This window comes from Phyllostomus discolor, chromosome 4 (assembly GCF_004126475.2).
Source record: "Phyllostomus discolor isolate MPI-MPIP mPhyDis1 chromosome 4, mPhyDis1.pri.v3, whole genome shotgun sequence".
Lineage (NCBI taxonomy): Eukaryota > Metazoa > Chordata > Mammalia > Chiroptera > Phyllostomidae > Phyllostomus > Phyllostomus discolor.
Window position 1 is genome coordinate 78,786,125 of NC_040906.2, and position 22,372 is coordinate 78,808,496.

General features: G+C 32.5%; 1 protein-coding gene across 1 annotated transcript in view; it reads left to right on the plus strand.

The window, feature by feature from the left end:
• Positions 1-22,372, plus strand: part of LRP1B (LDL receptor related protein 1B) — a 1,792,671-nt gene that overhangs the window by 1,355,334 nt on the left and 414,965 nt on the right. Inside the window, exons 38-41 of the mRNA XM_036023545.1 lie at positions 3,458-3,584; positions 3,716-3,867; positions 4,156-4,280; positions 5,671-6,042. Of these exons, the coding sequence (XP_035879438.1) occupies positions 3,458-3,584; positions 3,716-3,867; positions 4,156-4,280; positions 5,671-6,042 (776 nt within the window). The remainder of the gene's footprint in view (positions 1-3,457; positions 3,585-3,715; positions 3,868-4,155; positions 4,281-5,670; positions 6,043-22,372) is intronic.

Consider the following 22,372-nt stretch of genomic DNA (forward strand, 5'->3'; position numbering starts at 1 on the left):
GACCATCCATTTTGCCACCTCTCCATGCTGCTCAGTGGCTCCATGTCTCCATGCCTCTCTGCATCTCAACCCCTGCTGTCCATCTAGATCAATGTGACTTCTTTAAATCCTTGGCTGTTGGGCATCCATACATCTCAATTTTCTCATGAATCTGGGTGATATTTGTTTTATAGTCTAGTTGTAATTTCTGCTGTAGTTGTGCAAAGAGGCGAAGTGTGTTTACCTTTGCCTCCCTCTTGAGCAGAAGTCCTAAATTTTGGGCTTTTAAATTCTGTAATTATAAGCCTCTGTAATTAAGCACATTGTCAGTTTGGGACAAATTATTATCAAGAGAATTCAATTATATCACACAGTACGTGATTTTGACTATTTAGAGAATATCTAGGTCAGGAATAACTTTGAGAAGTATTTTCAGGGCTAGATTTACCAAGCTAACACTGCAATGACAATTTTCTTGGGTATATCATACAATCCAACAAACTTTACTGCAGCAAAATTTGACCTAAAATGGAGAAAATATCAACATTTAATATCATCACTGAATCTTAATTTTCATGGTGTTTCAAAAACCAGAGACAAGGATTTTCATTTCTTCCCATTGCTAAAGATCATACTTTGATACAAAGACTCTGTTCATTAAAAATATCTCAAGTGCATTTTTGTAAATTACTATCTTAAATTATACATAAGTTTTTTCCTATAGTTTTATATGCTTAGAGACTGTTCTTTCTCTAAATTTGGTTTACAAGCCCCAAAGTTTCTCAAAGTGCTAATTCTATTTAATTCTTTACTTTGAGTTTTAGTTTATAGAACAAATTATTTTTTCCATATACTTATAAACTGTTGATATATTTTGGTAAGCATGCAGTCTTTCCATTTTATTAAATTGATAAGTTATTTATTTATAAAAATGATTCTTGCCATCAGATTTAGCTTCATATATCATGATAATTTATCAAATCACTACTGAAAATGTATTCAAGATCATTTTATTTTGAAATTTTTTTCTAATTTTATTTCCATTCATCCAAGCCTTCTGTATGGATGTATTACAAACTCTAAATGAATAGGAAGTACTTGGGAAAAAAGAGAGAGTTGTTCCTCAACATTAACAATTTTTATGTGTTTTTTGTTTGTTTTTAACTATGAAGATCTTTGTTATACTCCTTATATCTAAAGAAAAATATCTATTGAATTTGATATAAGATTATTTTACTGTTATATTTATTTTTGGTGACACAACATATCATAGAGAGGGCTGCACAGGCCTGGGTTAACAGAGCCTAAATGCAGTTCCTAGTGCAAACTCTTATCAGCCATGAGATTGTGAATCACTAACATCCTGAGCTGCAATTTTTATAGCTCTGAGAGTTAGGCTTAAACATGTTAAGTACCTGAATTAGCCTTCTCACTCCAAAATTTATCTTTACTACTCATTTAGTTAATTTGAAAGCAAATTACTATTAAATAAAAGGTATGTTATAAACATTCTCATCTGTATTTGAACTTCATAGTATAAGAAAGTAGATAAGAATTAGATTGAATAAGTAATCATGTGTGTGTCCTGGCTCCCAAAATGCCTCCTTCAGAGTACAACATTCCCTGCCATTTTAACACAATGACTGGCTAGTTCTTTTAAGAGCATTATTAATGACAAAATCTGTCCTTATAACTCCAAATGGAGCAACACATTTTACCTTCCAGTTAAACCATTATTTTATTTTTAATATTTTTAATATAATGAGTCTCACTTAAAGTTTTAAAAATTTTAACTTTAATACAAAGATTAAAAATATCATGTCTGCTTCATTTTAGATGTAACCATAAAATATTAGTTGGGTTCCTTGCTATAAAATTTTCCCTTTCTAATTTGTAGACTTTATAAATATGAATGAAACTTTCTTCAGAGTTGATATACTTGGGATTCTAGCCACACCTCTTTTTTTGTCTAATTATAAACTCAACACATTTATTTTGTAAAGAATTTCCAGCCATGGCTGGTGTGGCTCAATGGATTGTGTGCTGGCCTGTGAACCAAAGGGTTGTTGGTTGGATTCCCAGTCAGGGCACATGCTTGGGTTGTGGGCCAGGTCCCTGGTAGGGGGTGTGCCAGAGGCAACCACACATTGATGTTCCTTTCCCTCTCTTTCTCTCCCCCTCTCTCTAAAAGTAGAGAAATAGAATCTTTAAAAAAAGAATTTTCAGGGAAAAATTCAACTCTTAAACTAATCAAAACAATGTGCATAAAGGGAATACACATAAATCATATACTTTAAGTGTCTTCTTCCTTAGGTAAATAATTTCTCCATTGAGTGGATATAAAATATGAACTTTGTTTTTTCTATATGCAATCTCATTTTCACTTTTTGTGTATGATTTATCATCTATATATGTGTACATAAATTTTAATATGCATAGAATACAATCCCATTTTTATCTGAATCAATAATTGCCATATTTTCTCAACTTTAATTATTGTTGTTGTCTAACAGTTGAATAAAAATTTCAGTTAATGTAACTTTAAATGAATAGATCTTATTTATCTGAAAGCATGACTTCCTCTATTGTAATATAAATATTGTATTTGTGGAATGAATGAATAAATGAATGAATGAATGAGTGAAAGAAATCATTAATTATATACCTCTGGCTTTTCTATATTTCATTTTTTACATGTGTTATTACAGTATGCTCTAGATTTTCATTCTATATTTATTTTATTTTACATTTCTTCCACATTACTATTTATATTATAAAATTGCTAAAATAGGAATGTCTACTTTTGTATAAATCTATGTTTTATATGGTTTCACAAGGCAATTTCTAAAATTCAAATTAGAGTAGTTACATTTAGCAGTAGACAGAATGGAAAGTTATGATGCATCTATGTATACATCCATAAATTGAATATTTACCTACACTAATTTTTATTTTTTAAAAATAGCCTAGTTACCTAGTGATACAGGTTTAATAATGAATAAAAAAGGTAAGAGATCACTGTCCTCAGTGAGCTGATAGGCTAGTGGAGGCAAAAATATTAATGAAAAATAACACTGTACAGAATTACAAAGGTAAATGTGCCACTCTCACCCATGTTCTGAAACAGATTACATGGTGCAATAATCAGAGAGAATGCTGAAGATTTCTTGAAGGAAATGATGCTTGAGATGTGGAAAAAAAGAGCAAATTAGGCAAGCAGTTTTCAAAATAGAATTTCAGATAGGGAGTGGCTTGTATTAAAAGAATTTTGGTATAATTTTGAGTTTTTCTGCATAAATTCTATGAATAGTTAAATATTTATATAATAAAAATATTTTATTGCAATAAAACATGCATGCATATTGATTCTAGAATATTTTATATTTGTTTTTCTAGAATGAATGTTACTGCTATTATTTTTAATAATGTCTTTTTATGCCTATCTAAATATTACTATAAATCAACAATTTAATTTCAGTTACTTGTTCTGGACTGAATGGGGACAGATGCCCTGCATTGGAAAGGCTCACTTAGATGGCTCAGAGAAGGTTGTCCTCGTAAGCATGGGAATTGCATGGCCTAATGGCATCTCCATTGACTATGAGGTCTGTTGGATTTTTTTCTTAAGTATTGAGAATACCATCAACTGCCAACTTACATTAATCCCCTTTTAGTGTTCATTTTCTTAAGAAAACAATAAAAAAGCTTGTAATGTTATATTTCAATTGATCTTTAGGAAAATAAATTGTACTGGTGTGATGCTCGTACAAACAAAATAGAAAGAATTGACCTTGAGACCGGAGAGAATCGAGAGATGGTGCTGTCAGGGAGCAATGTGGATATGTTTTCAGTTACAGTCTTTGGGGCTTACATCTACTGGTCTGACAGGTAATTTATTTTTTCATGAGTATTTGAGTCTCAAAATATTATTTCGGTGCCAGTTGCTTTGCCCTTGTAGGATTAACCATTCCTCAGCAAGGTCACAAAAAGGATCTCATAAAACCATGTAATTTCCACAGCAAAGGCCATCACTCTTTCTATCCTAGACTTAACCATTTCAGTATCACGGGCTACAAGTCAGTTTCTTTCCTTTTGCTGGACTGTTATCTTGAGCTGAAGTAACTGGCTTGATTTGAATTAAAAAGTGTTGATCATACATATTCATCCTCTTGGCAGAGCACATGCCAATGGGTCCATCAGAAGGGGTCACAAAAATGATGCCACAGAAACCATAACCATGAGAACTGGTCTCGGAGTCAACCTGAAGGAGGTTAAGGTCTTTAACCGAGTAAGAGAGAAAGGTCAGTCTTCTCATACAATGAAAATATTTTGTTATTTATTTATCTTATTTATTTTTAATATTTATGAAACATATCAGGGATTAATTTTTATTTGAGTCTAAAACCTCAAAACCCTTTTTTTGAAGGGGAAACCTTATTTCTTATAAAAGTCATATAGTGGCCTAATGAAATAAATACATAATAGTTTATCCATAGATATTTTTGCCTAGGACACTACATGTTATGGACAGATTATGAGCTTGGCATGTATTCAGTATAGGTTTGGGCTAAGTAATACAGAAAAACTTGATAGATGCACATAGTCAGTAAAAAAGCACAAAACCCAATTGGCATATTAGAGAGTATAAAGAAAAAAGTTTGTTTTTGATTACATTTTAGTATATAAATTGATTATGGCTTTTGAAGTTTGCTGTTAAGAGTGAAATATGACCAAAGTCACCACTTCTTTGAAGTGTGTATTATCAAACTGATATGACAATGATTTGGATATTTAAACAAAAATTACCTCTATTAAATAATGTTTGTTGTTATGCTTATTAAATAAGTTGTATTTAGCCCTGGCCAGGTTGCTCAGTTTATTGGAGCATTGTTCCATACACCAAAAGGTTGCAGGTTCAATTTCCAGTCAGGACACTGACTAGGTTGGGGGTTCTATCTCTGGTCAAGGCAACCAATCGTATGTTTCTGTCTCACATCAATGCTTCTCTGTCTCTCTGTCTCTGTCTCTCTCTCTGCCTCTGTCCTTTCCTGGCTCACTAAAATAAATAATAAAAAATATACTGGGGTGAAGATAAATAAGTAAATAAATAAATAAATAAATAAAATTGTATTTAATTTTCTTGACATCAAAGGAATTAATAACATATTATATCTTCACTCAAAACCAGAGTAACAAACTTTTGACCAATATTCTTAGGGTATGAGGCACATTAGAGACATAAATTGCTTTGATACCTTACATACCTTATAAATGCAGGGCATAAAGTAGTATGTGTTTTATTTGTGAACTCAGTTCATATTTTAAGCTAATATGTTACTTATGCCAAAGATTACAGTACCTATAATTTATAATTCTGCTATTGCTTCAAAAAATTTATACACTTAACTAGCTGATTGAGGGAAAATTCTAATGCTTTATTTGAATAATGAAGGAAGCAAAAGGATATGAACTCTGAAATACGAAACTGAAAATTTAAATTGATTAAATTAAGTACTGAGTGATTAAAAACTCAGTACTTTATAGTGTTTGATATTTTAATGACCAGTCTAAAAATTAAAAATAAAAAGACGGATTATGCAATATTAAATTTTTAATATTTTATTAGAAAAATATTTAGAAAATAATATAAAACACAAATGCATGTGTATATCTTTTATGTTTCATCTTTAGGGACCAATGTCTGTGCCAAGGACAATGGTGGGTGTCAGCAACTTTGTCTGTACAGAGGAAGTTCCTGGAGAACCTGTGCTTGTGCCCACGGATATTTGGCAGAGGATGGAGTCACTTGCCGAAGGCATGAAGGCTATTTGCTGTATTCAGGGAGAACAATATTAAAAAGTATACATCTTTCAGATGAAACCAATTTAAATTCACCAATAAGACCATATGAGAATCCACATTACTTCAAGAATGTTATAGCCTTGGCTTTTGACTATAATCAAAAAAGAAGAGGTACCAACCGAATCTTTTACAGTGATGCACACTTTGGAAATATACAGCTTATTAAAGATAACTGGGAAGACAGACAAGTAATTGTTGAAAGTAAGTATAAGTATTTATTTTTAAATACTTTGATGGAAATAAGTATCATTTGGATTAGCAGATAAATTAGTGTTGTAATTCCATGTCGTAATTACAGTTTCTTAAAGTTTATATTCAAGAATGAATGCAATTAAATTATCCAAAAGTCAAAGAAGCAATTAAGTGCTAGTATATACAGCATGATATTGTGATTATTAGCTTTTAATCATGGAACTCTCAATATATGCCTTTATAACATTTCTTATAAATAAGTGTATTAAAATCCATGGAAATTAATTTTTAGTATAAAATTTACTAATTTTATTCCAGTGAGTAAAATTATATCTTTAAGAATATCTGCTTAATTATAGTCAGTGAATTATGTTTTTGCAAAGAGATCTTTATGTATATATAACTATATATTTATATATAGTGTATTTATATATAGTCATAATAAGAAAATATTATTAAATAAATAACTTCATATTTTAAAGTATTTTAAATATTTACTCAAGCATAATATTGTGTGGGTTACCAATATAATTTCTAGAAAACTCTTTCCTGTCATCCAGCTTTTAAAGGGATTATCTTCATTTTCCTCATACAGCAGTTCTCTCTTTTCTATCTTTATGTGACTTCTATATATTCCCCCCTTTTCCAATTTTACTATACTGAGGTCATTCACTTTTGTTACTGTTTAAATTACAAAATACTATGTGAATTTATTGTAAAGTGTTCAAGTAATGTGGATTTAAAAATTCTGCCTCATCAGTACAACATTAATTTCATTTACTTACTCATAATTGAAGGCTGTCATGCCTCAAGAATTTTGTTTGTGCATGTGTGTGTGCTGTGTGTAATTACAAAAATAGAACAATCCTACATGCATTAGTCAACTACTTTTTTCCACTTACACTATATTTCTAAAAGCTTTCACTTCAGTACATAAGGTCCTATCTAATTCTTTTGAAAGCCTGTTACTGATTCTATATTAAGGATAACATAATTTACTTAGCCATTTTTATTTGATAAACACTTAAACTGTTTCTGGTATCTCATCATTACTTACAATGTCACAATGTACGTTTGCCCATATAAGTATGTTTATTCACAAACATGATGTTTTTTAGCATAGAATCCTAGGAACATAATTGCAAAGTGTTTATTTTATTTTTATAGCTGAATGAATCTCTAAAAAGATCACATCATTTTATGTTTTCATCAACTGTCTATAAAGAGGCTTATTTTCCAAACTTATGATAACAATGATTTTGTAATTTTTATGTTATGATGATCTAGTACATAAAAAGTAAACTTGTATTAATATACATTTACCTGATAACCAGTGAGTTCAGCATCTAGTAGGTTTACTCATGTAAGAATATATATTTTAGATTAAACTTGATAGTGTGTATCCCATGCTTATCTGCAACTGTTTATTCTGTTCTTTCAATGTTTAATATCATTCACAATCCTTTTGCTTTATCTTGGTAGTATAAAAGGAAAATGGCATTGAGAGCATTATATATTTCCAACCACACTTACAACATATTGGTTGGATTTTAAAAATCTGAAACATTTATAGCAAAGTTGTCAGATTTGTTAAATTTTTATATTATTCCCTCTACTCTCTTATAAACCTAAAGCATTTCAGATAGTAAATAAAAACAAATATAAAGTCTCTCTTGTAAGTACTAAAACATATTAATAATTTAATTGGTCAAATATATATATAGAGAGAGAGAGACATATACACACATATATAAATTCTGTAATTCAGAATTTAAATTACATTAGCAACACATGTTGAATGACATGGTAGTGGCCTCCTATCTTTTTCTCTCTTTTTATTTATGGACATTAAATTTTGTCACATATCCGGCTTGATATTTTCAATAAATTATAATAAGATATAATTCCCATATTTGTCTTAGAATCTAAAAGTGTAATGAATAGTTTTATACTTTCAGATTATTTTTTCAAGACTATTAGTAGCAATGCCTTGCTTTTAAATTATATTTCAGTGGAAATGTCTTTTTCTTTAAATTATCTACTTCTATATTATTTAGAATGCCAGAAATAAATCTGATAATGTTAATTTTTATTTTTTGCAATTTCAAAGGTAAAAATATCACCTTTTAAAATGTGTTATTTTAGTTTGCTTATTATATATCATGTATGCATTGATTTTCAAAATGTAAAATTTTAGTTATTAAATTTTTACATTTCACAAAATAAAGAAATGACTTTTAGTTATCACACATTTATTAACTAAAGCAATTTGCAGATTAGTTATTTAGATAATTGAGACTATTGGAAAGCAATAATAGAATGTTGTTTTATTAGACAATGAAATCACTAAGATAAGAAAAGGATTGAAATACAGGGTGAAAGTTGTGCACAGGAAGTCAGCAATGATGAAGCAAGGGATAATTTTTATTCAAGAGAGAGGGTAACATAGTCATTGATTTTGGAGAGCAGAGTTGAATGAGTCATGATTAGTGTGAAGGGAAAGAGACATGGGATGTCCCCTCATTCAGCTGTAGGCTGTAAAGTGGAGGTCAATGGCTTCCATGAATTCAACATTTGTTTGATATATTGGAGTCTCTCACAGAAGGTAGCATGTTATGAAGGTTAGGGAGGAAATAAATTTTACTCTATCCTCTTAAGTTTTGGTTGGTAAAATTTGAATTAAACTGACAAATAATAACTTAAAAAGAGAAAAAAAGTACATGCTTTTTCATTTTAATTTTTACATGTACATGGAAGCTTTTGTAGAAAAGAATTGAAGGTCCAGAGAAACAGTTAGCCCCAGGGACTTACATGCCATTTAATCTAGAGTGATAAATTCAGACACCTAGGTAAACAAAAGGATGGGGCTTAGGCTTCTAGAACCAGCAAAATTGTAGGAAAGTAAATATATTGGAAAACTAATGGAAGGTAAGGGTTATTTTGATGCTGTGAGGCAAATCTCTAGTGGGGTCTTGAGTTCTGAGCCATGAGGGTCGTTGGCTTCATGCAAGAAGGAATTCAAGACAGGAGTCAGACAGAGGTTAAAGTGGAAAGGCAGGTTTGATTGAGCACAGAGGATATGCAAGAAGGGCCACTACACAGACAGAGTAGTAAACTCTCCTCACAAGAGAAGGAAAGTAGACCCCAACCATCTCTAGAGGTTGAGCTTATATCTGTAGTTTGTATTAGAAATTTTTGGTATGGGTAATAAAGAATGGAAAAAATGTGGGGATTAACTTTAACCTTTACAAGGTATATTTTGTTGTAGTCTGTTGTCCTTTTATGGGATGAGTAGACAATAAAATGTGGGTGAGTAGCTATTAATCAGTCTTTGCAGGACATTTTCTTTTCTGGAGCTCTTGATGGTCTGCTTGAATCTCTGGTCAGCCAAGTTCAGTGTCAGGTAACATGCAGCAGGCCCCTGACTTAACTTTGACTTTAGTTAATATATATAGCTTTCCTATATTAATTTGTTAAGTGTTGGTTAGGGAAACTCTTTCCAGTGCTTTTTTCACCTGCAATGATAATGATCATGCTTTCCTTCCTGGTATGAGAGAGGTGACACCTTGACAAAGGGAAATTTATGACATGTTTTTAGATAGATAGGGGAAGGGTAGAAAGCATCTCCTACATTTGCCATTTCTCAGTGTTTTGCTCAAAATAATCCTTATGACAAAGTGGGATATTTTGGGATAGCATATTCTGATTCCTACACAGGCCTGATTGTTCTAAAGTCTCTTACCCCACTATATCAATCAAGAGCAAATACCTGGAACACAATGACATACCTCAAGAAGAGACATTGGAACCATGGATAGAGGCTACTTAATATGAGGAGTAGGAAAATTTGTGAGGAACATTATGCTAAAAAGTACAGTATGTTGTTAACGTAAAAACATAAAAATGATGCATGTTGCCCCCATCAGGTGGCTTACTTGGCTGGAGCCTTGTCCCATATATCAAGAGATTGTGGTTTCAATCCCCAGTCAGGGCACATACCTAGGTAGCTTGGTCAATCCCTGATTGGGGTGTATGGGAGGCAACCAATGATGTTTCTCTCTCACATCAATGTTTCTCTCTCTTTATCCCTTCCTCTCTAAAATCATAAGCATATTCTTAGATGAGTATTAGAAAAAATAAAACAAATACCATGATCAATAGAATGGAATTAAAAGCCCAGAAATAAGCCCATGTAATTATGGTCAATTAATTTATGACAAAAGAATCATGAAAAGTCAGAGGGAAAAGTATTTACACTATTTTGTAAATAGTGTTGAGAAAACTGGATAGCCACATGCAAAACAATAAAACTCAATCACTATCTTACACTATATACAAAAATTAACTTAGAATGGAGTAAAGACTTAAATGTAAGCCCTGAAACTATAAAACTCCTAGAAGGAAATGTAGGAGGTAAACGTCTTGACATATGTCTTAGTGATGATTTTTTTTTATTCTGACTCCAATGGCAAGGGAAGCCAAAGCACAAAAAAATAAACAAGTGGGACTATATCAACTTTAAAAGATTTTGCAAAGAAAAGGAAACCATCAACAAAAGAAAAAAATGTAACCTGCTGCATGGGAAAAAGTAACTGCAAATCTGATAAAGGGTTAATATCCAAAATATACACAACTCATACAACTCAAGAGAAAACAAAACAAAACACCCAAATGATTCAATTTAAAAAATGGACAGGGAATGTGAATAGATATTTTCTCCTAAAAAGACATGCAGATAGCCAAGAAGTAGATGAAAAGATGCTCATCATCTTTAATAATTAGGAAAATACAAATAAAAAACACCATGAGATATCACCACACACCCATTATAATGGTTATTATAAAAAAGACAAGAAATATCATTCATTAATAAATCCTGAGGTTCTTGGCAAAAGAAAAAAGAAATCATAAGTGTTGATTAGGAGTGGAGGAAAGGAAACCCTTGTACACTGATGATAGGAATATAAATTTGTGCAGCCACTATGGAGAACAGTACAGATATCTCTCAAAAAATTAAAAATAGAACTATAGTGCTACCTGAAATTCCATTTCTGGATATTATCCTAAGAAAATGAGAACACTAACTTGTGAAGATATTTGAACCCTATGTTTTGCAGGCTTATTATAGCTAAAATATGTAAACAACCTAAGTGTCCATTGATTAAAGAATGGATAAAGAAATTATATTATTCAGCCACCCCAAAAAATAAAATTCTGCCATTTGAGACATGGGTTCTTAAGGGCATTAAGTCAATTAAAATAAGTCAGACAGAGAAAAAAAATGCTCTATTGAATCTAAAAAAAAAAAAAAAAGGAGAACAGAACTCTGTTTCAAGTGTGGAACATTCTATTGAAATTCTCCAAGGTCACTATGAGGTGTGGCCTAGTGCTTGAAGGCCCAGAATTGACGAAGAAAACTCAAGATTCTTTAGTTATCAGTATTAGAATTATTCAGAGACTCAGAGTTGCCTGTTTCTTCTTTTTTTAAGATTTTATTTATTTATTTTTAGAGAGGGAAGGGAGGGAGGTAGAGAGAGAGAGAGAGAGAGACATCAATGTGTGGTTGCTGGGGGTTATGGCCTGCAACCCAGGCATGTACCCTGGCTGGGAATCGAACCTGGGACACTTTGGTTCCCAGCCCACGCTCAATCCACTGAGCTACGCCAGCCAGGGCTGCCTATTTCTTTATATAAGTGTCTGAATAGTGACACCAATAGAAGGAATAGAAGGCGAGGGCAAGTCCTAGGATTTCAATGCCGAGAATTACAGCCTTAAGGAAACAGGAGGCAGAAAATTTTTCTGCAGAAGTGTTCAGGTTTAACAGACTAACCCCAGGTGTCATGTTATAAGATATGATAAGATTTGTTTGCAAAATCAAAAACTCCTAGGTCATGTCCATGTGGAAGAGAAGGCCAGTGTTTATTATAAAACATAAACTTCACTGAAAAACGTATAGAAGGCTCTATAATTGTCATAGTTAGTGAGTCTGCTTAAGAATGGAGAGAAGGATAGAAATGCAGCTAGCCTGGCAAGCTGAGGAATCTGTTATTGGATAGAGCAATTATAGGGATGTTAGGTGGACCTGGGGGTAGATAGTAATTCAGATATGAATTAATGTCCCAATATTGGATTACTGCCAAGTAAGGTCTCAATGGGTAAGCGTGGGTGGGGATAAGAAGATTATTAGCCCCTGATCAGAGCCATTTCTATATTAAATGTCAGTTTAAAGTTAATTGCTTATATACTTTTAATGCCTAGTCTAGAAGTTGAGAGATTAGTTTGTATCAATCAGCTTTAATTTTATAATAAAGCATTCCTGAATTTAATGCCTTAAAACAACTGCTTCTTTATCCCACTATTTTATGGGTTGACTCGGGTGGTTCTTCTGGTCTGTGCCAGCTCCTCAGATTTCTAGCCAGCTGGCAGATCAGAATGTAGCTGGTTGGCAAGGATGGTCTCCCTCATATGTCTGGCAGTAGGCATCCTGTGTTCTAGGTTACTAGGCCTCAAAACTCTTGTTATGCAACAGGTTACTTGGCATGGTCCAGGGTAAGAGAGAGCTAGCTCAAATATAAAAACAGTTTAGAAGCCATTTTTACTAATGTCTAATTCGTCAAGGCAAATCACATGGCAAGTCCAGATTCAGGGAATGAAGAAGCAGACTCACATTGGCAGGGAGGCCTGGGAAGGGGCTGCACACACACACATGAAGAGGAGGAAGCCCCAACTTCGGTAATCAGCACAGTTGTATAAATGTTTATTAGCTCATCTCTACAACCTCCGAAATAACACTTTAAAATGTGGCTTGACTTTGTGAAATTCACTTTATTTTTTTGCTTTTTTTTCCTATATAATATTTATTGATAACCAGTAGTGAGTATGACAGTACTGTCTGCTACCTGGCTTTATACATGAGCTGTACATAAATCTATATTTGTCAGTGAAAAAATAAAATGAGACAGAAATTATCTAGTGTGGAAAAGATATGACAAAATCATGGATGGGATAGTGAATTTAATGACATTGAATTGATTCTGTCACCTCCAAGAGTATAAACTTTTTCAAATTTAGCTCAAATAATGCTACATGTTTCTAACAAGTCCTTCATGATTAGCTGCTACTAAGCTACTTTAATCACCTCACATTTTTATATAACCGATGTGAGTAAAAAACAGTTTTGTAGTTTTGACTTGAATGATGAAGTTATAAATGGCAACTAAGAAAAAAATCTGTGATGTACTGTTAGAAGAGGCATTTTTCATAGGAAGTAATAAAAGAAAGTATACATATTAGGGCCTTTCTTTCCTTTTGAGAGATTTATGGCATCAATTCAGCAGATGAAATCAATGTACTATGAATTATAAATAGGTCTCTGAGGGGCTGGCTGTTGAATTCAACATTCTTAAGAAAATAGTAAAGGCACCTGTGGAAATAGGCAAGGACACAAGTAAATCCAACATGAAAAGATGGTTATAATTTGTTGCAGTGAAGTTACCTGTTACTGTTTGAGGAGGCAAGATATTTCAATTCCATATACCTGTTAAAATGTGCTCAGTGTTTTTAGGTTTCTACTGAAAGGATAAATAAATTTTACCAGAAATCAAGAAATATTATATACTTATTCAACTTTCCCTTTTGAGCTTTTCAGTGTACTATATCTGGTTAAAAATTCCCAGAGAGAGAAGGAGGAAGGGAGGGAGGGAGGAAGGGTTGAGAGAGAAACAGAGAGAATATTAAAAGAATTTGTACTAAAACAAACCATTATGTAATATGCTTCCTGGGACAGTTATTTCTTTTCTTCTTTTTTATATATTTGATTATTGTTCAAGAACAGTTTTCTCCATTTTCCCTCAACACACCTCCTGCCCCACGCATCCCCACCTCCCAGCCTTGATCGTACCTGCTTTAGCTTTGTCCATGTGTCATTTTTATCTTAAATAAGTTTCATTTATATAGTTTTAAAAGTGGCATAAATAAAGATAACTAGATTATATTTCAAATATTGTTATAGTTAGCCTTATTTACAACACTTACTATAACATAGTATATTGGTAAATGACTTAGACTATAACTCTTGCAGAATAATGTTCTCAAAATACTTCATGTTATGTTCAAATTAATGTCAGCTGCAACAAAGATCATTAACTTTTTAAGATTTCTACAGAGTAGAATTTACAATATATAATTTTATGTTTACTGACATGTTGGAAAAGCTAAGTGTTAACTAATACTCTCCTTCAATGACACACGACTGTTCCTCTCCATTTCCTTAGGCACTTTAAACCTTTACTTCTTCCTTTCCTTCCCTTTCATATAATCTTTCTTGACAAGGACAGCGTTATTACTAGTACCTTCATGCACTTATCAATCTCCCCACACTTTTCAATAACACTTTTGACTCTTGTGTTCTGTTCCCCAAGCCCCCTCCCATCTGGCAAAATGTCAAAACAGACTCAGATTTATGAGTCTGTTTCTTTTCTGCTTGTTCATTTAATTCTTTTCAGTTTTGATCTAGTATTGTTTCCATGTGGGCACTCAACCAAATAAGTTATCGGCAGTTCTCAATGTTCCAAGGTGGTGGACGTAGGGTATTTAGATATTTGGAAAATTAAATGCTTCTATAAGTAGGCCTTGACTCTGTCATCTTGAATAGATGACTTCCTGTTGGTTTTTCATCTCCAATCCCACTTTTTCTTGCTACTCATATAAGCATATTCTATTAACATACTATGTGTACTTTCTATCATGTAATCTCAAGAAAAACTCCTACAGTGTCTAGAACACATATTAATTGAGTGCATATGTTCAATAAACACTGAGAGATGATTAAAGAACTGGGGGCCCCTAAATCCTCTTCACCCACAGAAGTCCCTCTCCTTAAAGTACTCTACTTTCTTTATTCACAGTATTTGAAAGTTTAAGGAGAGAATCACATCCATTCTTCAAAATGTTTGTATCCTATTGTGGCAATTTTGCACACTGGCCAGATTATACTAATTTATAATGATATAGTTTTAAAGAAAATGAGTCAATTAAAGAAAATGAGGGCAAAATCTCATAATATTTTATGCTGAATGAGTGCTTACTAAATTCTAGGCATTGTTCTAAAAAATACCTATTAACTCATTGAATTTCACTAACCCTCTGATATTTTTTATACTATGCTCAAGGCAAAAAAGTTAGAAGATTAGTAATTATTCATTAATGAATAAATGAAAACATGTTCCTAAAAGAGGAAACTAAGGCAAAGAAAGATAAATAATTTTCTCAAGGACACAGCTTGTAAGTGGTGAACAATGAGGGAAGGGGCTGGGTTGAATCCAGCTATGTCTCATGGCTCTAGAATCCCTGCTATTAACCAATATTCTATAATGCCTCTCATACTTGGTTAACTTGTGTTCACACTTTGTACTTCAGATTTCAGTTTAGCTCTTACACAATACTCTCATCACACACACACACACACACACACACACACTCATCTCATACCAGAGATTAGCATTTATTCCACAGTTTCCACAGATTTTCACCTAGTTTTGGTATAGTATTGTCATTTCTTTGTCACTGAAATAATGCCTGCCTTTGTTGTATGAGAGGTATGAGAGGAGACTCTGTACCTTACTCATCAGCTGATCTCCAACACAGGCTGGAAACTGTCTGCGACATAGTGCAGGGCACTATGTTGACTATTGTCTGAATTCTGGCAGTCTGAATCCTGGCTGCAGAGTTGCTGGGACATAGTAAATAGTCAGGAAATAGTAACAAAAGTAATGAATCATATGTTCTCTGAAAATCAAGATTGTTGCCCTCATGGAATTAGAAGGTAGTAGAGAACATTTGTAACAGGAATAATTACAAGTTAGTATGGCACAAGTGTGGTATGAGTATAAACAGGATGTTGCAAGCACCCAGAGTAAAATGAAATCTTTTCCAGCCAGGGTGATTAAAAAGTTTCATGGAGTAAGTGGTCAGAATTGCCCATTTTAATCACTGTGACCAATAGGTATAAGGGTAAGTTGATGACTTTGCTTATGCATCAGTGTATTAAAATTTTCTAAAATAATATTAAGGCAACAAACATTTATTGTACTTTACAAACATCTGGCAGCAGATGTCTTCTTAAAATAAATTTCAGAATATCAATTATCTTTATAGTTTATATGCCATTCTTGTTTCCCTGTATATAAAATATCTTAGACATACCATATAAATTGAATCAATACAATTGTTTACCTTACTTGGTAAATACACAGTAAGTGCTTCTTATTTTTTTATTATTTATTTTTTTGCAATAGTGACCGGTTTGGAGGTCAAATGAGAAATTAACTTTGTGTCTAGATATGAATCATCTTAACAAAAGATGAGCTTTGCCTGAACTTCAAATGTTCTTATCTTTGACTGAGGAGACAGAATTACAGTTGTCAGGTAATATAATAATTTTGCACAAGATAATGTTGCTATCTGAAGTCATCACCTCCCTGTAGACTCTAATGTTAAATTATCATTTTTATTCTTGCCTATTTAATTCAATTTCTCAAATATTCTTTTAGTACTTACCAAGACCAGAGTCTGCTTAGTCTTATTTAAGATGAAATATTAAAGAGCCTACCACTTCATAAGTAATAGTATATTTTTACTGAAACTCATCTCTTTAGCAAAAGTACTTTACTCCAGGTTTAGAAATCTATATAAATAACAATGCATTGATTCTTGAAAATCTGAGTGTTTTTTTTAAGATTTTATTTATTTATTTTTAGAGATGGAAGGGAGGGAGAAAGAGAGAGAGAGAAATATCAATGTGCGGTTGCTGGGGGCCATGGCCTGCAACCCAGGCATGTGCCCTGACTGGGAATTGAACCTGCGATGCTTTGGTTCACAGCCCACGCTCAATCCACTGAACTACACCAGCCAGGGTGAAAATCTGAGTGTTTTATTTCACTGAAAATATTTGTATTAACATGAGATACTACTCTTAACTTTAGGTGTGAATAAATTAATAAATACTATTTATTTATTGAATCTTTCTTTTGTCCTTCATTTTATTTGTTACCCAAATATTAATGGTGCATTTACCACATGCTAAATATTCTAGGAATATATTATTCAGCATTTCTTTTTTTTTTAATGATAAGCAAAGCCTTTTTTTTATTTGTTTTAAAGATTATTTATTTATTTATTTTTAGGGAGGAAAGGGAGGGAGATAGAGAGAGAAGGAGAAACATCAATGTGCAGTTGCGGGGGGTCATGACCTGCAACTCAGGCACGTACCCTGACTGGTAATCGAACCTGTGATACTTTGGTTCGAAGCCTGCACTCAGTCGGTCAGCATTTCTTTAATAGTCTTCATTTGGAAAGTCAGAAGTAATCCTGTTTATATATAAAAACAGTGGCACAATTTTTAACATTGAAAATATTAGCCATAAGCCAAATAAATATTCTTGGTAACTATCATGAATAAGGTAACATTTTTGTTTAATAATGCTGATATATATACACACACACACTATTTTGTAGAGACATGTTTTCTCATTATTTATGTCCTATGTAGCTTAGCTTTACACATACAGTAAACAGAGCAAACCATTTCATTCAGCACTTCCATTTACATTCTGTAAAATCAATGTCTTATGCACTATTGTGGGACTCTTAGCTTTTTTGTGTGTGTTAAGAAACAAAAATCATATTTAAACATTTGAATATGACACCTAAATCTTTTCTTTCCCTTTACTGTCACAAAATCAAGTTTTTTTGGTGTTTTCTTTAAGATTTTATTAATTTATTTTTAGAGAGGGAAGGGAGAGAGAGAGAGAGAGAGACATCAATGTGTGGTTGCTGGGAGCCATGGCCTGCAACCCAGGCATGTGCCCTGACTGGGAATTGAACCTGCGATGCCTGATTTACAGCCCATGCTCAATCCACTGAGCTATGCCAGCCAGGGCCACAAAATCAAGTTTTTATTTATTTGTGTTACTTATTTTGTGATAAGATCAGGGTCACATTATTCACCCCTCATAATTATTATGTTCATTGACACCTAGAAATATTTGGTTAATTAGTATTCTGTTAAGATTAAAAACATGGATTTCTGAATAAATGAGACTTGGATCTAAGTACAGATTATGTTCACTGTTACAATATAATCAATCATTGAAAGCCTCAATTGGAAATAGGGAAAATGTTAACATCAACTAACAGTTTACTGATGGTTAATGAAAATAATGGCAATGAAATGCTTACCACAGCACCTAACCAAAACTATTCCAGTCAACAACCAGCAGTTTTAACTGTAAAGTTAAGGGGATCTTAACTCAGTCTGAAGTAGCCACTGGGGAGGGTTTATGGCTGTTTTGACAAAGTCACAATGCAGAAAGTTTCCTGAATTATTTTTTTTATTTCCAAAACATGATGTGTGCTAATTATTTTTAACTTCATTCTTTACTTATAGTAAAAAAATGAATGTTGATGTATTCATTTGTATTTTGTCATTATTAATCTATATTTTGAGATAGAGAGATTAGCATGGATTATCTGATAGACTCAATATAACAACTAGTGTCCTTATATAATAAGAGGCAGAAAGGTTAGAGTTACAGAGAGCAGAAATAAGAATGGATGAGAGGTTGGAGTAAAGTACTTAGAACATGGAAGAAGAGGACGAGGATTATAGGTGGTTTTAAGGCTGGGAAATGCAAGGAAACAGACTTCTCCAGAGCCTCCTCCAGAAGACATGCAAGCCAGTTTGCACATATTTTAGTCCAGTGATACAGATTCTGGACTTCTGACCAACATAACTGTAAGGTAATAAATCTGTGATGTTTTAAGTAACCAGATTTGTGGTAATTTGTTACAACTGCAATTGGGAAAAAAATTCACCAATTTATACACATTTATAGAGTCATATAATTCTGAAAAGCTTGTTTAAAACTGACAGTTCTATCCTATATTCCTTTATTATAGGCACTACTTGCAACTATTTTATTGACTTTTTATTTGTTTTTATATATAAATAATAAATTGCATTTCCATTTCCTGAATCTTCAGCATTAGGTATCATATCTTGACTTCAGGAGTTATCTATTGATTTTCTATCCCCATTTCTAATCTCACTATTATCCTAATATATTATATAAATTCTTTGGATAGACACATATTCTACATAAAGAAACCTTGAGATAAACCTTTATCATTATCCTAAGGATTCTATTTGCCTTACTATTCTATTCTACCTTCTTATATTTTTGGTGTCTCATGCATTATTTTTCTCAAGGATTATTCCCTAGTTTTATCACAGTTTCCCAACATAGGATGCCTCATTAATAAAATTTTTGAGCTCTTACATACATAAAATGCCTTTAACCTAGCCTCACACTTGATAGTTTGGCTGGATATAGAATTCTAATTTGTAAATAATTTTATCTTATTATTCTGGGGTTTTCTACCTTGAAATTTTGCTATTTATAAAATTTTGGAAATTATTATATAATCTCCTCCCTCATGTCGTCAGAATTTTGAGGACTCTTAGTCACCTGTGTTCTGAAATTTCATGATGATAATTCCTATGTGGGATTATTTTTATTCTTTTTTGAGAGACTCAGTTGGTCCTTTTATCTCTTTAACGTTGTTTATTTTCTCTTTTAACTTGATTTTTTCAGCTCTTCCATTGATTTTTTCATTTCTGCTGTGATTTTTAGGATTTTTTTATCATTCTTTTTTTGTATCACTTTATTCATATTTCTTGGATGCAGTAGCTCTCCTATTTCTCTGAAAATATAAACAACATTTTTTAACTTTTTGTCTCTCTCCGTATAGATTCTATTTATCCTAAGTTGCTATTTTTTTAACATTTTTTATTTTAATTGTTGTTCAAGTAGTTTTCTGTCTTTTACTCCCATCCCAGCCCATCCCCGCAGTGCTCTCCACCTTATATTTCATTTTTAAATTAGTATCTCTATTTTGTTTAAAACTTTCATGTATGAAGTTCTGTTCACTCTTACATTAAAGAGTGGGGTACTAAACAACTGATTGGATGTTCTGGAATATAGCAGGTAGGCAGGGGATGGGAGGGGGCTTGCCAAATGTGAGAGATATGGTGGGACATTTTTGTCTTAATTGAATTCCTAATGTCAGTGAGTATCTCTAGATCTTTTCTCTTAAGCTAGTACGAGTGCTCTAGTTAAATCCTTCTAGCCACTGCCTGGAAGATAAGGGGCATCCTCATTTATACCCTCTAGGGAAACAATATTAAAAATTCTATATCAGGGGTCTGGTGTTGCAAAATATGGATATTTTACTGCCTTCTAAATAGACCTGTCACCAGTACTTCCATGGTTAGCCCAAAGTTTATCTTCACTTTTACAAGTATCCATTGCTATCAATTCATAGGTTTGGTCAATTGAGTTTCCTCATCTCTATCCTACCATTTAGAGTTATGGAATCTGATAAATTACTAACTAACTGAGCACTTTTATATCCATCTTTCATCACTTATATAGTCTCCAATTTTCTTTTCACTTAGGAATTATTACTTTAAAAATCTCTTTAATGTCAGTTGAGTGATTTTTAATGAAGTTTCAGGAGGGAATGGTTGCATATATGTGTTACTAGTTTTCTACTCTTAATTTGAGTTATTTTGAATGTATTTAATTCCTGTTATTTTCCTGATTCTATGTTGTGCATTATTTCACTTAAACATTTATTCCAAAGAGGTTATTACTAATCTCTGTGGGGAAACACTTACAGAGGCTTCCCAATGCATGTGCTATTTATTGTTTTGAGCCCAGAATCAGCTCTAGTGCCATATTTTAAAAACATTTAATAACACATGGGCAAAGCCAAAGCAGGGTAGGATCAGGGTGAGAGGTGGAGATGGTTGGGGTGAGGAGCAATGATGGCAGGAAAATTGAGACAACTCTATCTGAACAATAATAAAGAAACAAAAAATAATAAGTCTTATCTTTTATTTATAAGATTAACTTATATTTTAATATTTCTAATTCTTCAAAAAATTAGTACCAGAAAAATCTTCTATTTTTCTGGGTGTTTACTATTGTCCAATTCACAAAAACTATAGTAATCATACAAATTAACATGTGTATGACTGTCACTGTCTGTATGAGTAATACATATGAGACGTGGACAAATTTGAATCCATAACAGTTTTGAAAGCAAAAACTTTCTTAATATGTATACCACTTTTTGTAAACTTATCTAATAATATTACAATCAATGATAAAGAATTAAAAAGGATCTTTGATATTTTTATATATTAAAAAAGTCAGCAAAAGTAACAGTTATGTTTCTTTTTTTAATCCCTAGCAAACCTATCACATAGTATGTACTTAATAATTGATTCTTGAATGTTAGGTGAAAGTGAAAATAAAATCCTGTCACCTGATTAGTTTCCTTTGCAATTTCTATTTAGTTTCATATTCCACTGCTGTTTCTTTCTTTTGTGTAGACTCTTTTAACTTCTCATTGCTTATTTTCTGAACTGTTACAAAATCCTCCTAAGTTGTCTGCTCTATACTTGCTATCATTCCACCCTAATAGAGCTGTATGATTTGGAGAGCTACAGATCTAGTAAAGTTGTTTGGTTATATATGTGATACTACCTTGTGTAAAAAATAACACTTTGTGATTTACAAAATTATTGACTTTATTTTCTCCTTTAAAATATCTTAGATCAACTTTTTATTTGTTTTTAAATATATATATTGCATTGTTGTTCAATTACAATTGTCCCAATTTTCCCCCATTACTCTCCCCTGCCCTACCCACACACTCTCTGTCACATTCAACACCCTCCCTGCTGTTATCCTTGTCCATGAGTCCTTTATGCATGTCCTTTGATTTGACCCTTCCCCTTCTTTCCCTTGTTATCCCCCCTCCCACCTCTCTTCTGGTCACTGCCAATTTATTTTATTTCATACCTCTGGTTCTATGTTGTTATTTGTTTTGTTGATTAGGTTTCACATATAGGTGAGATCATATACTTTTTTAAAAGACAGAGAACAGGTATTAATATGTACTAACCTAAAAGCAAACTGAGACATTAACTTACCATTGCTCTATCTATGGCTTGTGAATGACAGACACTTGAATATATTCTGATACCCAATTCTGTTCTGTATATGATATACTAGGCGAAAAAAATTTCAAGACTCTTAGAAACCCTTGTGCCCCAAACCCTCTTTACCTAAATGTCTTTACCAGACATTCAAGGTCTCTACAGCAAGCTAACATCCTATTACTATTTCTCATTCCTTCCATTACCCCATTGATTTCACATCAGTATCTTAAAATAAGGTTTCAGTCCTTGATTTTAACTTTTCTTTCATTA